The 17,815-nt window shown below is 41.3% G+C and overlaps 1 protein-coding gene across 3 annotated transcripts in view; it reads left to right on the top strand.

Annotated features, from left to right (window-relative positions):
* Window positions 1-4,330: 4,330 nt before the first annotated feature.
* Window positions 4,331-17,815, top strand: part of RAMP3 (receptor activity modifying protein 3) — a 52,277-nt gene continuing 38,792 nt past the window's right edge. Inside the window, exon 1 of one of the 3 annotated variants that reach the window (XM_035318525.1) lies at window positions 4,331-4,521. In XM_035318525.1, coding sequence (XP_035174416.1) covers window positions 4,470-4,521 — 52 coding nt within the window. In that variant the 5' untranslated portion in view covers window positions 4,331-4,469. The remainder of the gene's footprint in view (window positions 4,522-17,815) is intronic. The other 2 variants (XM_035318524.1, XM_035318523.1) reach the window with 2 other exon arrangements.

Raw genomic sequence — 17,815 nt, 5'->3', positions numbered from 1 at the left:
TGTGCATGACGTAAACTTACAAACAGCCTTGGGATGGTCCTTTTGATAAGAGAAAAGCAATTGGAAATCAACTACACATTTTAGTTCTTGCAGATTAACTCTCGGGTCCCTTGAAAAGACCAACCAAAAAATTAAAGGCAGATCAGACTGGATGGGATTGAGATCAGAAGAACAGTGTTTGTCCATCTGCACCCATCACAGCTGTGGTGCTGCCATGTCACTGGTACTAGGGGCAGCAAAGCAGGGAGAGCAGAAGTCTTTCAGCTGCAGCCCAGGCTTGCAGTGGTGTGTGTTGGGCTCTCCTGATGCGCTCAAGCCCCCAGCAGAGTGGGCTGTGGGAAAGGTCACGGGCTTTGGCGGAGGGCCCTTGATCAGGGAATTGTTCTCCAGTGGGAGAAGCAGTGACAGAGTTTGCTGCCCAAGAAGGAATGCCAGCTGCCTTCGTTACTATCTGGCATGTGAAGTGAGGCTGGGAGGGATCTACCTGTAGTCCTGGTATCACTGACAACCGATATCGTCTGTAGTTGGATTAACCTAACTGAGCTATTTTAAAAGAGCCTTTCTTCCTGGTTTCCAGAGAGAGGTATTTATAGCTAAATATAGGTTTATATTTATATTTATGGGGGGAAAATAAACAGAGGTCACTTTCTTTAACAGTAAATACAATGCAAAACACATGCAAGCCACTTCAGTTATTTATTTCTTCCTGGAAATAAATGTGTTCTCCCAGAATACTTGTCTGCTTTTCCTCAATCTCTTTAAAAGTAACTTTTATGTTATTAGTCATAGGCATTGGTGTTGATGGTGTAAGATAACCAAGTAGCTTGATTTTTTTGTTTGTTTTGTTATTGCATGAAAACAGTTAACATGCTAGAAACCTAATAAAATAATTGTGTGTTCTGATTTCTTAGAAATAATGTTCAAATTTTCAAGGTTCAAGGCTGCAATGTAATAGCTAGGTCTGTAAAATAAAATAGTTGTAGAGGTGCTAGATAGTCACAGCTCAGCACCTCTGAAATTGAGTGCATTTTGAAATATGTATTGATTGGTTAGGTACTTAACTATGAACTATGCTCAAATCACAGAACATGTGTCTTAAAAAATGCAAATTTTTAGAATACTGTCAAAGTAAGTTTCCTTTCCTAATCCACATCTGCGTTTATGAAAAAAAAGAAAAAAGAAAAAATTTACCTTTTCTATGCACTGTGGTTTTCCATTCATAGGGAGAAGCCTTTTTAACGATGTCTGTTGGCATATTCATACATTTCCTACATTGGTGGTAGAAAGACAGAAGAAAACATAAGTGTGAAATTGTGCAAACAGAATTTGTGCAAACAGGAGGAGGAAATTATTTTAATGACATGCTGGTGCCTGTTATTTTTTTTAAACTTCTGGAGTAGGAAAGTCACATAAGAGCACTGAATGGGAGAGCAAGATGACCTACTTTAGTTGAGAAACACATATGAAGTGAACCTGCTCTTTCAGTCCTCATGCAAGTGAGCAATTCTAATAAAATATGGATTTAAAATCTTAATGTAAAAATGTTGTGTTAGGAAGAGCAGAAAAAAACTTTCCTGTCTGTAACCTAACAAGGTATCTCTCCACAGAAGCAAGTAGGCAGTTTGTCTGGGCTGCGACTTGAGCCTACAGTGAAAGGTGATGTTGCTTTTCATAGTGTAATATCTCCAGCTTTTTTGTTTTATTTTGTAAGCAGGTTTTTCCTTTTTTTTTTTTTTTTTTTTTTTTTGGTTGGATCAGTTCAGCCTCTGGAGTATGAGAGTTTGCTGCTGTATATAATGCTGCCCTTAACACCCTTGTGCTTACAATAACAGTGGTCCTATATGGCTTGGCTCCTTCTATCTTTTCTTGTCACAGACTCCTTGGCAACCTTCAGTGCTGAAAAAACTACTTACCTGTCTATTGCTATTCTTTTATCTATTTATTTATTTATTTATTATCTGCAGGGCACATGAAAAAGTGTGATCTACAGAGGTGGTGTTTTGGGACACTAGGGCAAACTATGGTTTTGAGGTTATTGCAACTGCATAGTGTTGGGGTGGGATTCAGAGCTAAGCACAGCAGAAGGAATTTTTAGCATTTCTTATTTGAAGTGGAATTGGATTTCTACAGGCACAAACACATTATGCTAGTAAGGTAGATTTACAGAATAAAAGAGTTCACAGCCTTTCTAAAGTAAACTTGTTGGCATTAGTGCAGCTGAGGGGGAGAGACAGTCTTAATGAAAACCTTTAAATGTCTTAAGTTTCCTCTTACCAATGGTTCTAACACTGACACTTTTTTTTCAAAGGTACACCTGTGTATCAGACATACTTGTTTTAGTTCATGTTGCTGAAGATATCACCTAGGACACTTGGCCTGTTATATATTACAGCCTGACTGACTCTAAATTAGTGCATTTGCCTATATATTTTAGCTATTTTTTCTGCCTTGAATATTTGCACCATCATAGTGTCTGCTGCAAGCATAAAATTAGAAGTGCTTGCCGAACCTTGCTAGCTGAAAGCAGTAACTTTCACTTGTAAGATCTGTAAATTTCTCATCTGAAGCATGTGAGGATGATGAATACAGATTAGAAGAAACATTAGTGGTGTTATTTCCATATCCTATGTGACAGAAATATTGGCTGTATGCTGTATATTGTAAAATGTTTAATACACAATGCTGCAAATTAAGCATGTATCATAACACTCCTGAAGATCAGTCCAAATTCCTGAAAATACTGATTCTAACTTCTTGATAAGGGGACTTGATAAGGGGAACCAAGATCATAGCGATAGGAAGGATGCAGTGTAAGGAGCTTCATGCTTGTCACTGTGCTGTGCTCTGTACTTCCCTCTGCTCCCTCGTCTTGAAAGTGTGCCTGGCAAAGCAGAAGCAGCAGCTCCTGTGCAGAAGGATGATCTCGTTGAGCTATGGGTAATTTATGGCTTATGGTGTTTTACAAGATTTCATTTCAGTTAAGAGGAAAAGGTGACACACAAATAATAGAAGGTTTATTATAACTGACACACTTTCATGTCTGCAGAGCTATTTCAGCACCTTGGAATCGCAGCCTTCTCTGTGGCTTCCCAGGTTTTCCATTTCCTTCAGCCTAGATAAACTCATCAATCAGAGCTACTCTCAGTTTGTGTATTCAGTAGCTTGCACTTGGATGCACATGCAACGTGTAGTTCTGCTGTGTTTGGGGTTCCACTCTCCAAAAGCATTTTAAAGCACTGTTCTAGGCAAGTGTTTGAAGATTTTGAGAGTGAAATGACTGACATAGAAAAGCACCTATGTTCTTATGCATGGCATGAATATCTTTCTGAAAATTAAACTTTTTTGGTGCATTTGACCTTTAACAATGACCGTGATTTAATGTTCCACTAAAAGGCAGTTACTGAGGTGAACCGTTCCTTGTGCCTAGAAACACACTCTGACTTTTTATTCCCTAGCAGTACAAATATTTTTAGCTAAGAAAAGGTTTCTTTAGCAGCTTCTAAATCTGTTGTTTCTTTCTGGAGATGGTAAATTATTAGAGAGAGGAGAGAATTCAAAGAACAAAGCCTTTAAGTATCGATGAAAAGGAGGAGCTTTACCATCCTCCCTCTGGATAATGCCGCACAGAGATGAAATAGAAACTTAAAAATACTTTAAGTGTTTTTGTAGAGCTCCTGGCCGCTCTGGCTCTGTGTGGGGTTAGGCTAGCTCTCTGCCCATGTTCAGCCGTAAATATTAAGCAAGTTAACATGTTGGTGCTGCATAGGCCAAACTGAAAGGACTGCGGGTGGACTAAGGCAGGTGGCTTCCAGCCCCTTGTGCTTTCAGCGAGGGTGTGGTGGCAGGAGGGGAAAGGCCGTTCCAGCTCCCTAGGGCAGTGGAGTAGGGGTCCCCGACCACCCCCTGCCCCCCGTCCCTCCCCCCCCTCCCCCCCGAGACTGAGGGGGTGGGTGTGTGTGTGTGTGGGTGGGTGGGTGGGGGGGTGGGGGGGGGGGGGGGGGGGGGAGACATTCCTCACGGGCTGGAGGGTCTCTCCTCCACCTTTGGATCAGTGGGGGTGGGAAAGGTATTCGTCTGCTTGTCGTGGCTTTGGGAGGTTCTGGAGGCACAGGCACGTACCCACACAAGCACGCGTGTGCACGCAGAGGCACAGGCACACACTCGTGCATATACCCCCACACTCGCTCTTACATACACACACAGACTCCCTCTCCCTGCCTCCACCCGGAGCACCCCCCCCCCCCCGGTGCAGCCCGCCCAGCCCAGCCCAGCCCAGCCCGGCCTCGGAGCCGCCCCCCCCCGCTGCCGGCAGCCCCCCGGGGGCGGGGAAGCTGCTCCTTGCCCCCCGCGCCCGCCCCCGCTGCCGCCCGGCCGCCGCGGCATGACAAGGAGCCGCCCGCCGGGGGGCTGCGGCTGCCGAGCGGTCGCCCCATGCGGCTTCTGTCCCCCCGCCGCCCAGGCGAGCCGGGATGGAGGCTCCCGGCTGCTGCCGCCGGCATCTTCCCGTCCTGCTGCTGTGGGGTGAGCTGGGGGGGGGCCGGGCCGGGGCGTCCCGGGGCTGGGCGCTGATGCTCCGGGACGCAGCAGCCCCGCGGGAGGCGGCGGGGACCGGCCCAGCATCCGCACGGCGCGGGGGTGAAGCTCGGAAAAGGGAATGGAGTATCTCCTGGGGAGGGAGAGAGGGAAGGGTCGCCTGCCGCAGGGCCCTGCGGGGACCGAGGGTGCTGAGTACGGTGCGGTGCGGGAGGGCGCTCCCCGCTGCGGAGCGGGGTGGGCTGGGGTAGAGCGCAGCATCTGCTCCGCTGGTCCCGCAAGCAGCAGCCCCCTGAGAGAAAGACCCGGCTTGGTCAGCCTCGCGGAGCCTGAATCCGACCCTGGGGGAGGCAGGTTTGATCGCTGGAGAAGGGGAAAGTTTGCAGCTGCCGATTAAGAGGGGCTGTTGTTAGAGTGCTAAGTTACAAATGGGCAGTTGTTAGAAGTGTAGATAGCCTTCAGCTCTTTCGCTTAATGTAAGATTAACTTTATTGCTATAAATACTTGTGTAGGGGTTTTGTGCATGTGCGTGATTTTTTCTTTTTTTCTTTTTTTTTCTTCTTCGTCAGGTAGCTTGTGTTAATACTCCCCGATATAGTATGTGCCGGTCAGGTCAAAAGTTGTTGGGAGAAGGCATTTCTGACCTTCCCTGTACAATAAACTCAGAGATGAGGTTAACTCCCCACAAGTCACAGATAGTGGAGAAGAAAATCAGACCTTGTAGATTTAGAAGGGTTGTCTGAGGACTTTACAAATTCGCTCACTAACTTCACACTCCTACCAAAGTACAAAGCTGGTAAACACTGGACAGCTTTCTATAAAAAGACTCACAAATGCGTGAATAGTTGTATTGATAATGTTCAGTAGCATTGTCTTACCTGTTCTGTCAAAAGAATTACAGGTCAAATACATCAATTTTCTGACCTCTGTGGCTTGAGAATTGCTAAAATCTTATATCGATCACTCATTTTATTTTTCTTCTCATCTGAAAAGGAATTTAAAAAACTGACTAACACCTGCCTTGACAGATGAGGATTTATGCAGTCTTGAAGTTAGGGAACCAAGTAGTGATTTGTTTATTTGTTTTTTTTTTTTTTTTTGACTGTGGAGACATTGTGATGTTTCTGTGACTTTTACAAAACACAATTACTTACTGGAAAATTATTTTCAGAGAATTAGTGGAGTGAAGGACAATATCCCTGTAGCTCAGAAAGGTAGCAGACATTTTTTTTTTTTTACCAGAGACACAGGTAAATCAATTGTGCTAGACATTTTTGACTGTGCTAGTTGCTTTCTTAAAAGCATAAGAGCAAAGAAATGAGTTTAAGGATATGTGTTAACTGATAATACGTCACTTTTGCTTTAAGTCGGAAAGGATATATATAATCAAAAATAAATTAAATCAGAGTAATTTCCTGGTAGAAAAGCCTTTTGGGAGCCTTGAAAGTTTTATGACATGAAATAAGGAAAGTTTTTATTAAGGAAAGCCTTAACGGCTTGAAAACTAAACTTCTTCAAGCAATGCAAACATGCTTTTAGTATCAGTTATTTCAAAAGGTTTTTATTTTGCTTTCCTCCTCATTTTCTAATGGATTCTTTTGATTAACCAGAGACCCATGAACTCTCTGGAAGGTGAAGAGTCTCCAGTGTTAGCTCTCACTGAATTCTGTAGGGAGCTTGGCTTGGTAGGGACTGGGACCTTCTCCCAGCTCAGGTCACTACTTTCTGAGTGTCCTTCTGTCTGTGGCTCTGAAAACGTTATCACTGTATAGAATCATCAGCTGTTTTGTTTCTCCTTGCAAAGATAGCAAAAAAGGCAGTGTGTTTGCTTCTCGGAAGCTCAGAAAATAAAGAAGTTGGGTTTGCAGTGGTGTGCGTATGTATCTGCTGGTGGGAAGGAATCAGTGAACTGAGGCGGCTGGCACAGGAGCACATAATTGATAGTTTCCCATGAGAGTGTAGATGCTTAGAAGGTATCTATGGTTTGCAGGATCTAGGGACTTGGGAAATAGTCATATATTTAAAAGAATCCAGTAGGATATTATGAAATCCACTCCTATGTATGGAAGCTAAGGCAAGGAGAAACTTAAGGGCTTGACCAAGACATTTAACAGACTAAGTAGGCTTTTTATACAAGTAGTTGCTGTTTTGACATCCCTGTCCAAAACTTTGCTCCTTCATTGTTTGCATGATGTACATATTTCAGTGGTGTTATTTGTATATGAGTTGAAAGATGCTATCAGAATAAAGCTGGATATTTTTCAAAATTCTAGAGGAGTCTTTCTCAGTATGTGTATACATACAGCATGTGTATGTATACACATACAGAGAGATTACAATACTTATCAGGAATAGTTTTCCTATGCAGATTTCCAAGATTGTATATAGTTGTTCACATTTCATAATCCTGTTTCACAGGAAAAGCTTAACATTTTGGCAAGAGGTGAACAACCAGACGGTTAGAAAGCTGGGAACGGAGACTGACTTCAGACTCCTGTTCTTACTATCTTTTTTTAAAGACCATATCTCATCCTGTAAACAATCCTGGAAAAAAAAATGTATTAAAATCTGAATTTTCTAAGGTCCTGAGTTCCCCTTGCCTGGAACACAGTGACCATAACTCCTAGGAAGTTTGGACTCTGAGGGGGAACACAAATGGGAAAAAATTTTGCTAGGTTAAAGATTAAAAACCAAATCAACTTGTGTCTGTGTATGTGTGTGTGTATTATTTCCTTATAAATCTATCATGCTGTTCTGCAGCTGCAAAGGGTGGGATGAAGAAAGGGAAAGCCAGTGTGGGAGTGCTGAATTTAGTAGATCCAAGCGGGTGTGCGTGTAAAACAAATAAACCTTTGCAAGGCAGAACATCTGCTTTTGAAACAGAACAGAAGGTTATAACAAAAATTCTTCTCTACCAAAATAAATATGCTTCATTTTGTAAATATATGACTTTCAACCCCAGATGAGCAGGAAGATTAGTGGACCCCATCAACATCTTCTGAAAGCAGAGCATTAAGTGTATAAGCAACCTGTATTCCAACTTGTTGTTGGATCCATATGTTCTTCCCACTGTCCTTCACCCTTTCTGTTTCTCCTGATCCCTTTTCTTGGGAAAGTGTTGTCCTTTCTCTGAGGTCTGCATGGGCAATGGGAGACAGGTTCACACTATGTGTACTTGACAGGGAGACCAGCAGTATTTACTGTTTGAGTTCAGTTATCTAAAGTGTCTGGGGGTGGACTGTAGGTTGCAGCACAGAGCATCAAATGCCATTTCCAACTCGCTTGGTCCCAAAAGCCAGTAGGGATGGTACCAAATGGTTTGAAGGTAACTTCAGATTGAATGTGGGAAGGAAGGAAGTGGGCTTTCTGAACCCAATTTACACCAATCTAAGTGAGATCCAATCCTGAAAACAGTTAAGGTAGTAAACACTTCCTCTTGAATTTGTAAGATTTCCGTGCCTAAATATTAGTTCAGTTTCTAAATAGCTTTGAGGTCTGAGGCCCTAGATTTTAGGTTTGTTTTAGCCATATCTGCAAGAAAAACTATGAGAGGTTGCAAACTGAAGCCAGAAGTCTTTACTGAGATGGGCAGGTAGCACTATAGGTGAAGATACACAAGAACCATGAGATTTTAAGAAAAGGGTCATGAGCAAGAACAGATCACCTCACGGAGAACTGTGGGAGGTTTTGCCAACTAAGTCGTATTTTAAACATTGCAGACGCACCTGTGTTTTTGTTTGTTTGTTTCTTTGTTTTCAGTTTATTCTACCTCTCCATTGATTAGAGATGATTCATGGCTTGGGTTAGAGTCAACTGAATCAAATTTCAGTTTTTCCAACTCAGGAAAGAAACAAAGTGAGGGTGTCCTTTAGAAAACTCCATTTGCTACCATCTGTGTCTTTGCTGTTGAAATTAGTGCTTGAGAGAGAGGTACAAAGAAAGCAAAGCGTGTTTTCATTTAAGGCTCATAAAGAGATTAATTTTCACAAACATAAATGAAGCCTGTTTTAATTCACACCTTTTTATTTTAGCAAAAGCTGTTGCTTTTTCAGCATAGAGGTATATTATTTTGTGTTTTATGAAAACAGCCTGTACTTTTTTTCTAAAATAAGAGTCTCTTCAAAGATAGTCTTGTATTGAGATAAACTGCAAAATATATGACAATATATGACAGAAAAAAAGACATTATTTTAGAGTGGCTGTGTGTGTAGAACAACCTAAAAATCTGCCTGAAGCTTTTGGGTCATGTGGGAGGAAGATATGTGGGTATGAGTATGGGAAGGAAGTGAGTAGATAGCAAAAAAGGAAGTCTTCATTTTCAGAATTTTTTAGGTTTGATCTGCATTCATATTTATGCTTCCCTGAGACCAGACTGAAGAGAGGAAGCAGTTTGGATCCTCTAAAAGGGCTTTAAAAGAAAGTGTAATGGTGCTGTTTAAAATGATCTGAAGGCTAGAGAGGGTCTCAGCCTTTATCTTGAGAGCAGCTTGACATGACCTACTATATTGGCTTGAAAAAGGGGCATGTCTGCGTAACAGCTGGTGGCCTATATTTAGCCCTGGAATAGAGAATTTTATCTGTGTGAAGCAGACGGCCAGATTTATGGCCTTTTGCAGAAAGGATTTTGTTTGCTCCACCTATGCTCAAAGTGAGACTCTGATCTGAAGATGATAATGTGATAGGCCCTCCTGAGGCCATAGCACAGCACTGGACCGACAAAGGCACATCTTGTTCGCATCTAACCTGATTAAGCTGAGTAAGCAAAGGACTATGCAGAAGCACCGCACCCTACAATAAAGCATCTGTTTTATTACTTTCACACCCTAATAAATGGGACTAATTTGCTCTTATTTTGGAGAGCATGATATGGGGAAAAATTCTTCAGGCAGTGTGAGACGAAATACTGTAATTTACATCAGCCAATGACTGTCACTTCGCGTAGTAACTCAGAGTTTTGTTTCCAAATGTTGTAAGTGACCAATTTCTTTTGTGTTCCTCTGTGTGCAAAGAGATTAATGCTAAAGACTGTAATGTTTAGAAAATATTCTTGCACTTTAGATTTTTCAAAAATGCTTAGTTCAAGATGTGACAGGATATGCTATGCTTGGTCTGTGTGGCCCTCCTGTCTTCAATGCCAAGGAAAAGAGAGTTCACAGCTGTTGGGTGTTGTGAACAGACTGGAAGATATTTGGACAGAAATAACACTTTGTAGAAGCCATTCTAGTGTTCATTAATAGGACAGAAAATTTAAGTTTCCTCCAAGGCTTAAGCTCTTGAACTTTAGGTTAGATAGTACTGGGACAGAAGAGGCTTAGAAACTATTGGATTTGATCCATAGTCCTCCCTGTTGCTCACCCCCCTGTGCCTCTTTGTGCACTGGAGAACCTCATTATGGCTGTGAGGAAGATGTCCTCACAGATGTGGTAATAGAGAGGCCATGTGGGTGTCCACAATCAGTCTCACAGAGGAGACTCCACTGTCTGTGGGGTACCTGGACACATTCTGCGGTTTAGAAGTGAAGGGGACCCTTTGTTTGGAGTTATCTCAACCTTGGCATCCGGCTTTGCTGCCGGGTCGCTGCATGGGGCTGTGGAGCAAATTTCTTCATGTTTGTGTTTGGCAAGTCACTGCAGGTGTTGCACAGTCCTTCCACACCTCATGAGTTAATGAGCTATTCCAGCTTTATTCCCAGCAGATCTCCACATATCAAGAACATTATTTGTCTAATGTTAGAAGAGGTTTAATGTTTAGCTATGTTTACTATGTACAGCATTAAGTTTACATCAAGTGAAATATGAAAAAAAAAAAATTGTTTCCAGTTCAAAGACACTCAAAGCTGGAATTTCCATGGGGTCATTGGTTGTAATGCAGTACGTATGAAATCTCCTATATTCTTATTTTAGGAAAGCACATCAGTATATGGTTTTGTTATAAGTTAAGTATCACAAAACAAACAAAAATCTCACACCGTAAAATAACTCAAACTTAGTACTTACTGTATCATATTCAAAAGTCATTGAAATACCTCCTTCCTTGTTTATGATCACTGGACCTAGGCTGGATTTGCATTCAGGCAACCCAGCCTTTGTCATTAGGTTAATGATGCTGCTGAACATATTTCCAGGAGGTTGTTTGGAATGGGAAGTGTTATGCCATAAAATACTTAGTGATGCACAGTGAAATAGAGCTAGTATTGATGCAGTAACTGTGGGTCCAGTTTCTTTTTATTAGCTGTAGTGTAAACCAGAAATGCCAAAGGAAGTCTGAGCAATTTGAAGGAAAGATGAAAGGAAAATTAAGCTCTACAAACTATATGTGTTTTCTTGTCTTTTGGCATTTCAAGATTTTGGAAAGAAATCTTAATGCTCTTCATGCATTAAATTATGTATTTTTAATAAAAGAAAAAAATCTGTGTGGTAGAGTAATATTTTAAATCTGGCATTATTCAGTAGGTTTTAATTAAAGTAGGCTTCAGCTCTATCCTTTTCTTGCTTTTCTGTCAGAGCAGTATGGGACACATAGACTGTCTTAAGGATGTTTGGCATACTGGTCTTCTGGAGATTTGGGCTGTTGCATGCTTAGACATTGTTTGGTTTCCTTTTCCTCTGAGCTACTTCATACTTTATCATGTAATGAATTATAACAAACCTTGCCAAAGAAATAAATATTGGCAGAAACAATCAAACATAAACATCTCCTGTAGGAAGTGGGAATTCTCCATCACTTGCAATCTTGAAATCTACAACTGGAAAGACTTTTGAAGAACATAATGTCATTTGAGCAGAAGTTATTGGCTTGGTGTAGAGATTATTGGAAGAAACTCTTTCCTACTTTCTTGTACTGATTTCTTACATGACTCAAAAATCTTGAGGATAATTTTCCTCAGACTTCAGGGAAAAACAAGTTCACCTCAATATGAGACCAAAGGAGGGGAAAATTTCAGGCCAAGAAGAATGTTTCTGAGACTGTGAAAGCACGCAGACATAGATAAACTGTTTTGCAGCTTCACTGATGGTGTTTGTGCTTCAGAAACTCTTATGGTGTATGGATCAATAGAGAATAGCAAATATTGGTCAGATTATGTCTACGCTTTCATTTTAGTTCCCCCTTTTGGGGATGAAAGACATGAATACACATCGAAGTGACAGGAATTGTATGAAGCACTTTTCTGTAAGTGAGGGTGAATTAAAACACTTCACTTACCCCTCAGTACAGTAGGAAAGAGTTACAGAAACACTGTTACAGTGATGCAGGGAGGCTGGTTTTGTGCAAAACTAAGCAGTCAGCTCAAGTGCCACTAATTAAATTCCCAGTTATGAAACCAAACTCTTATCAGTCACACAGTACAGTTAGCTCTGATGCTTTTTGGAATAGCAAGACATATATCTATATATATTATTGCATCTGAATTTATGCATGTTTATTTGTGCAGTCCCCAAAGTGAGCTTTTGTTTTATTCTTAAATTACTGAAGAAGTTTTTAATTATTTATGGTGTCAAAGTTTGAGAAAAAGGCTAGGCAAATAAGGTATGGATAGTGAAACAATAGGGTTGCTGTGCATCAGGGAACTCTGGATGATGGATCAACCATCACAGAGCTCAGAAATGTCTAGATTTGAGAATCTCAGGAGCCTGCTGTTCAAGTTTGGTTGTATTCACTGTTTTAACCTGACTCCATAAATAATTTCTTCACTCCCTAGCAATTCTTTTACCTCAGGGGACCCAATGGGAGAAATACTTTTTGGTATTTTTCCCTACAGTGTTTACCAGCAATAGGATCTGAATGAATGGCATGAAGCTGTGTTGGGGAGGTTCGTGTTGGATATCAGGTAAAGGGTCTTCACTGAGAGTGATCGGGATGTGGAACATGCTCCCTAGAGAAGTAGCACACCAAGCCTACTGGAGTTCAAGAAGTATTTCAAAAATTCTCTCAAACGTATGGTTTGATTTTTGGATTTGAACTTGATGGTCCTTGGGGGTCCCTTCCAACTTGGGTTATGGTATGATTCTAGAATTCTACAAGCTCTGGAACACTTACAGACTACTTTGTCTACTAAAGTAAACAACCTCACACTTGAATGGTCAACCCAACTTACTCTTTCATGGTAGGAGTATAATTCAGTGAAAATGTTACTTTATTGAAGTTATGTTGGTAAAATAACACAACATGGTAAGTAACAGTATGAGGAGAGGAGTGCGTGTAGCATCAAGACAAGGTGGATTTGCATGCTGGGATTTTTAGTTGTCTGGTCAGAATGTGAAAAAACATTTTCCCAGGCCTTCTGTGTTGGCAGTATCTTCATTTAAATGTTCTGCCTGTCAAGGGAAGAAGAAACTTTTAATGTCTTCAAGTATCTCACAGTTTTAAAGACTTCCTCAGGAGGGAGTGTGCTGTGACCCTTGTCTGTGAAACTTACATGGGTCATTTCCCCTTCACCAGGTTATTTAAAAGAAAATAAAAGAAAAAGCCACCTCTCGGGCTATTCTAGAGAAGCACGTTAGAGTCCGTATTTGCCTTGAGGGACTAGTGTTTTACACTCTTTCACAGGTGGATAGGCATAAAGTCAGTGTGGTGCTGACCTTACATTTCCTTATTATAGGGAACCTTTATGTTCCATCACATTTTCTTTTGTCTTTTCCTGCCTCTTCAGCTAATGACAGGCAGCTGAGTTGCAATAATGAGTACCCATTACATCAAATGCATGCTTCAAGGGTGATCAGATGCTAGTGTCAGACAGGTCCTGCCTGGATATGCATACTGCCTTTTGTGGATATCACTGTTCTCACATAGACTGGGAGAGTGTCTCTCCACTGTAGTTGCAAGTTGGCTGGCTTTTTTGGGAGAGTAAATCTGAACTGTGTTGCCTCATTTATTGATATACCTTTTCCATTAATTACACAGCAGACACATTTCACAGCTATCTCAGGCAGAGAGGGATTGTCATGTACTTCAGTTGCTCTGGCAACATTATCTGAGAGAAGGGGATGGCTGTTTGACAGGTCCTGGCACAGGACTGCTGTTGGGGTGACACTGTGATGTTGATTTCTGTTTCTGGCTTTGGACAAATTTCCAGTTCCATCATTATTTCCGTAGTTGATGTGCAATGGAGATTGCAGTAGCAGTTCCTCACAAGGCTATAATGAACTTGAAGTGCAGACATTTAGGGGGGAAAACAAGGTTTTCACCTCTTGCTAAAAGCATATTTATCTTTGATAATAAATTATTAAGAGCTATGATTTGGTTGGTGAAGAAATTATAAATCTGTGTGACTAGCACTGTATCCCAAGACCCCAAGGACTAGGTCTCACAGAAGTTTAGATGAAAATGAGCACAAGGCTTTTGCAAGGCCTGTAGATACATCCTGAATAGCATTCCTTCCCAGCTACCCTGGGAACAGGGGGCAGAAGTGAATACAACCAGAGATGGTTTGGATTTGTTAGGAAAAGCTGTTCTTATCATTTCTACAGGCAGTAGGCTATAGAACTCCATGAGGAGCATCAGCCTCTGGAACCTTCTTCTGGCCACCATACATTAGATCATGGTCCCTGTAACTTTGCTGATTGTCATGTCTAAACATTTTAAACAGTTTCTAATGCCATGAATTTCTTTCTACTATGGAAACAAATATACTGTTCTTATTCTTCTTCAGTTTTCCTCTCTGGGAGGATCTTGAGTTAGGATTTACTTCAAGGAGCCCATTGATTTATACCACTCTATTAAAACAGTGTGAAGAGAATTTACTTCAAGCAAACCGTTCTGCTTTTGGAATATTTAGTTCATCTACTGTCTGAAAATCAGTGGTTGTAAAAAATACCATTTTATATTTCAGTTACATAGTGCTTCATCAAAAACATCATAATTGGACAGGAAAGAGTTGAAGAAATTTGGCATTTCACATTGAGTCACATGACTTCCATGTAATGCAGATCTAAATATTTGGATGATTGCTAAAAAGTCTCTCTCCTAAGTCTCTTGTTGAACTGGTATGCTTTATTTAAATAAAACTATTTATTTAAATACTGCATACTGGCTATATATTTATTTAAATAAAGAAACATACTAGTTTCAAGCAAAATAATAGAAAACCCATCGAGCAACTCTGGAAGTAGATGCAGGCTGTTCAGAAAGTGTCAAGTATAATTTATATGCTGGCAGCAGTGCTTTAAGCACTTTACAAAGGAATGTGAAAGACATTTGTATTTCTGGTCTGAAAAGTTCACAATTAAAGTATGAGTTCAGAATAATTGGCACGTTTCTTTGTAGTCACTGGAAAGCTAGGGAACTGAACCAACATGAGACTGAACAGTTGATGCCCTCAGTAACGTTCCCTGTTGATTTGCACTGATGAAATGAAAAAGCTTAAATTGCTTCCTTTCATGCTTTTCTTGCTCTGCAGGAAGAAGACTCTAATGTCCAAAATTGTTAACTGTCTGAAATTACTTTACCAATTCAAAGGCAATAACATAATGCCTCAAACCATGATAAAGTGCAGCACTGAACTGCACATTTAGTTTTAAATACTACATTTCTTTGACTAATGTCTTCCACGCAGTTGACACAAGAAAAAAAATACAAAGTATTAAAAAAGCTTCAGCATCAAAGCAAGGAATAATGCAAAGCTGACTTCTGTGTTAGCCTTCATCGCTGGGTAACTTCCTGGGCATAGAGAAACTTTTTTAAGTTTCCAGATTGTACCCTAGTCAAAACCATCTGCATCAGTTAACTGTATCTCTTATGTCTACGTTCCTTTAGCAGACCTGGTAAATTGCTAACCTGGATTAAAAAAGAAAGAAAAAAACACAAACAACTATTTGTCCCACACGAGATCTCCCACTCACTGTCAGCACTGAGAAAATTCCTGAGCTTTCCTTTTGAGTTCAGCCCAGTAACAATCTTTTCATATGTGCCACATTGCACGTTCACATCCCCTAGTTAGCCCAGTGTTCCTTCTCAAAACCAGATTGCTTTGTAGTGTGTTACTGACATGTAGGAGGAGTCACAGAGAGCTGGAATTATATTATACTTTACTGATGCACCAACAGATTGATCTGCCCTGCTGTATACCTTGCACCTGCATGTCCATGTGCTGATACAGGCATGTTTCTTTTGGGGACAATTTTGAATGTAAGTTTGACACTTTTTTTTTTTTTTCCCAAGTACTATATTTATTGCAAGCTTCTGTTTATTTCCAGCATCCTTCCTTTGTGTTGGATTCCTGTCATCGCTTGGCTCCATGAACTTCAGTTGCCTCATTTCCTCTGCTGCTTTCACACTATATGGTGATGTTCCTGTGTCCTGTCCTTGTCCACCCTCCCTGTCCTGATCCTTTAATAAGGAGAAATGTCAAAAGTACAGTTCGTAACTGAGAACAATAGGTAACCTTCTGAGTCATATATATTGTAATAAGAATTATTTAAAGATTGGCAGGTGGGACTTCAGTTTTTGTACCAGTAGCATTATTTTTCCTTTTGTTCTTTTACAGCACCTCCTAGACTTGAAACAATGCAGACATTCATGTTAGTTTTCTCTTAGAGGGTGGGCCACCTGAGAAGATGCGGTTCATTTTGCTATATGTGCTTACATTTCACTGCATAGTGCATAGAGGTACCCAGCTGGACCACTTTTTGAATGATAATGCTGAAATAAGTGAACAAGTTCAATTGCAGTTGCCTTGCAGGGTGGGGAGACTTGGCATGCGCTGTCAGGGAGCAGGAGAGCAGGGTTGATGCTGGGTGGTGGAGCAAGGGGCTGTAGGTAGTGCAGAGCTGTTGGGAAAGCCCTTGCTCAGAGTCAAGTGAAGCACACCAAGTGTGCACACCAAGGCTCTGGGAATATCTTTGACTTGCTTATGTCCTTGCATAACAGAGCAGAAAAAAAGAATACATAGGGAGATGTAAACATTTTGAAATTCAAACTTATCCTAAAGGGGAAGTATTCTTCTAATTAGTTTAACCAGGTGGTAAATTAATACATGACATATCTATGTATTTTAAAAGGTTAGGTTTGCTTTTACAGCCTTTCCCCAACACGTGTTCTCACCTGTAACTTCCTGTTGTTTGTTTCTTGTGCTGTAGGGTTTGAATCACATTCATTAAGACTGGGTAGAAGGCTGGACTTTGCTAGCCACTTGCTCATGTGCTTGTCAGGACTGTCAGTGCATTATAAGTCCCCTGAACAGCCTCACCAGGTCCCCCTGAACCCTGTGTATGGGTCTGGGGGGCTGCACTCACTGATGTGCACCATAGGTGGTCTGGCCCTAGCACATGTTCTGGCTTGCTGGCAAGCTTTCCTGTATGCATTGTGAACCTAAGTAGTGACTCACCTTGTCTCCCATTTTGCCTCTGGCACTATTTCCTCGTTTATGTCCATGCTACCTGGTTTGTCCTCTGCCATGCTGGGGCTGTTGGCGCAGCATGTTATCCACTCAAAGCTCTGCCTGCCTGGTTCAGGCTGGGGGAGCAGCATCCCATTGGCAAAGGTATGACCTGCACCATGGTCACCCCAGCTTGTCCCTCTCACACAGCACCACTCCTGCCGCTCCCTGATAAATGCCCTGACAATGCTGTGCAAAATCAGTCTGGAAATTGTGAGTGGTCCCTGTGCTTTGCCTGTGAGAGCTTGCATCAGAATGGACAGTCCTCAACAATTTTTGCTTTCCTGAGTGTGTTTCAGGCTTTTTTCTCTTAGCAGAAGTTTATGCTTTGCACATCTATGTATAAATTTAATGCTAAATAATCACTATTACCTCTGTTGAGGGTTTACCATCCTGGTGTGATTAGCTGGAGTAAGAACTGGGCTCAGAGAAGTGATTCAACATTTTAAAAACATAACCCAGAGCTGCAGTTTGTGGGAGTATGAATTAGGCCTAAAAGGACAGTAATGATAAAGACTTAGAGCCTTAAGGATGGGCTGCAGCATGGAGAGGACCAGTCAGATGCCTAAGGCACTTGAGCAAGGTATATGGTGTGGTTCCTGGGAGCTATATGACCTTATGCTTTTCACAGCCCTTTATGAAGCTAATGCTGGTAAGACTCTTCTCTTTGAGCTGTAGGCAGTGGCATGGCAGGTTTTAAGATAAATCTGTTTCAGTAATTTGGTTATCATGTTTGCTTTCACTTTTGGTAGATGGGTAAGTCAGCATATGTCAGTCAGATCCTTAGCAAACTGAGATGATTGAAACTCAATGAGTGCTCTTACATGCATCCCATTTTCTCCCAACAGCTGGTGCAGCAAACCTTAGCTTGTAGCAGGAGGTGCAGAAACAATAAGTTCTCTCACGTTT

The sequence above is a fragment of the Oxyura jamaicensis genome, chromosome 2, assembly GCF_011077185.1.
Source record: "Oxyura jamaicensis isolate SHBP4307 breed ruddy duck chromosome 2, BPBGC_Ojam_1.0, whole genome shotgun sequence".
NCBI lineage: Eukaryota > Metazoa > Chordata > Aves > Anseriformes > Anatidae > Oxyura > Oxyura jamaicensis.
The sequence above is the reverse complement of the archived record's forward strand: the minus strand, read 5'-3'. Positions and strand labels throughout refer to the sequence as shown.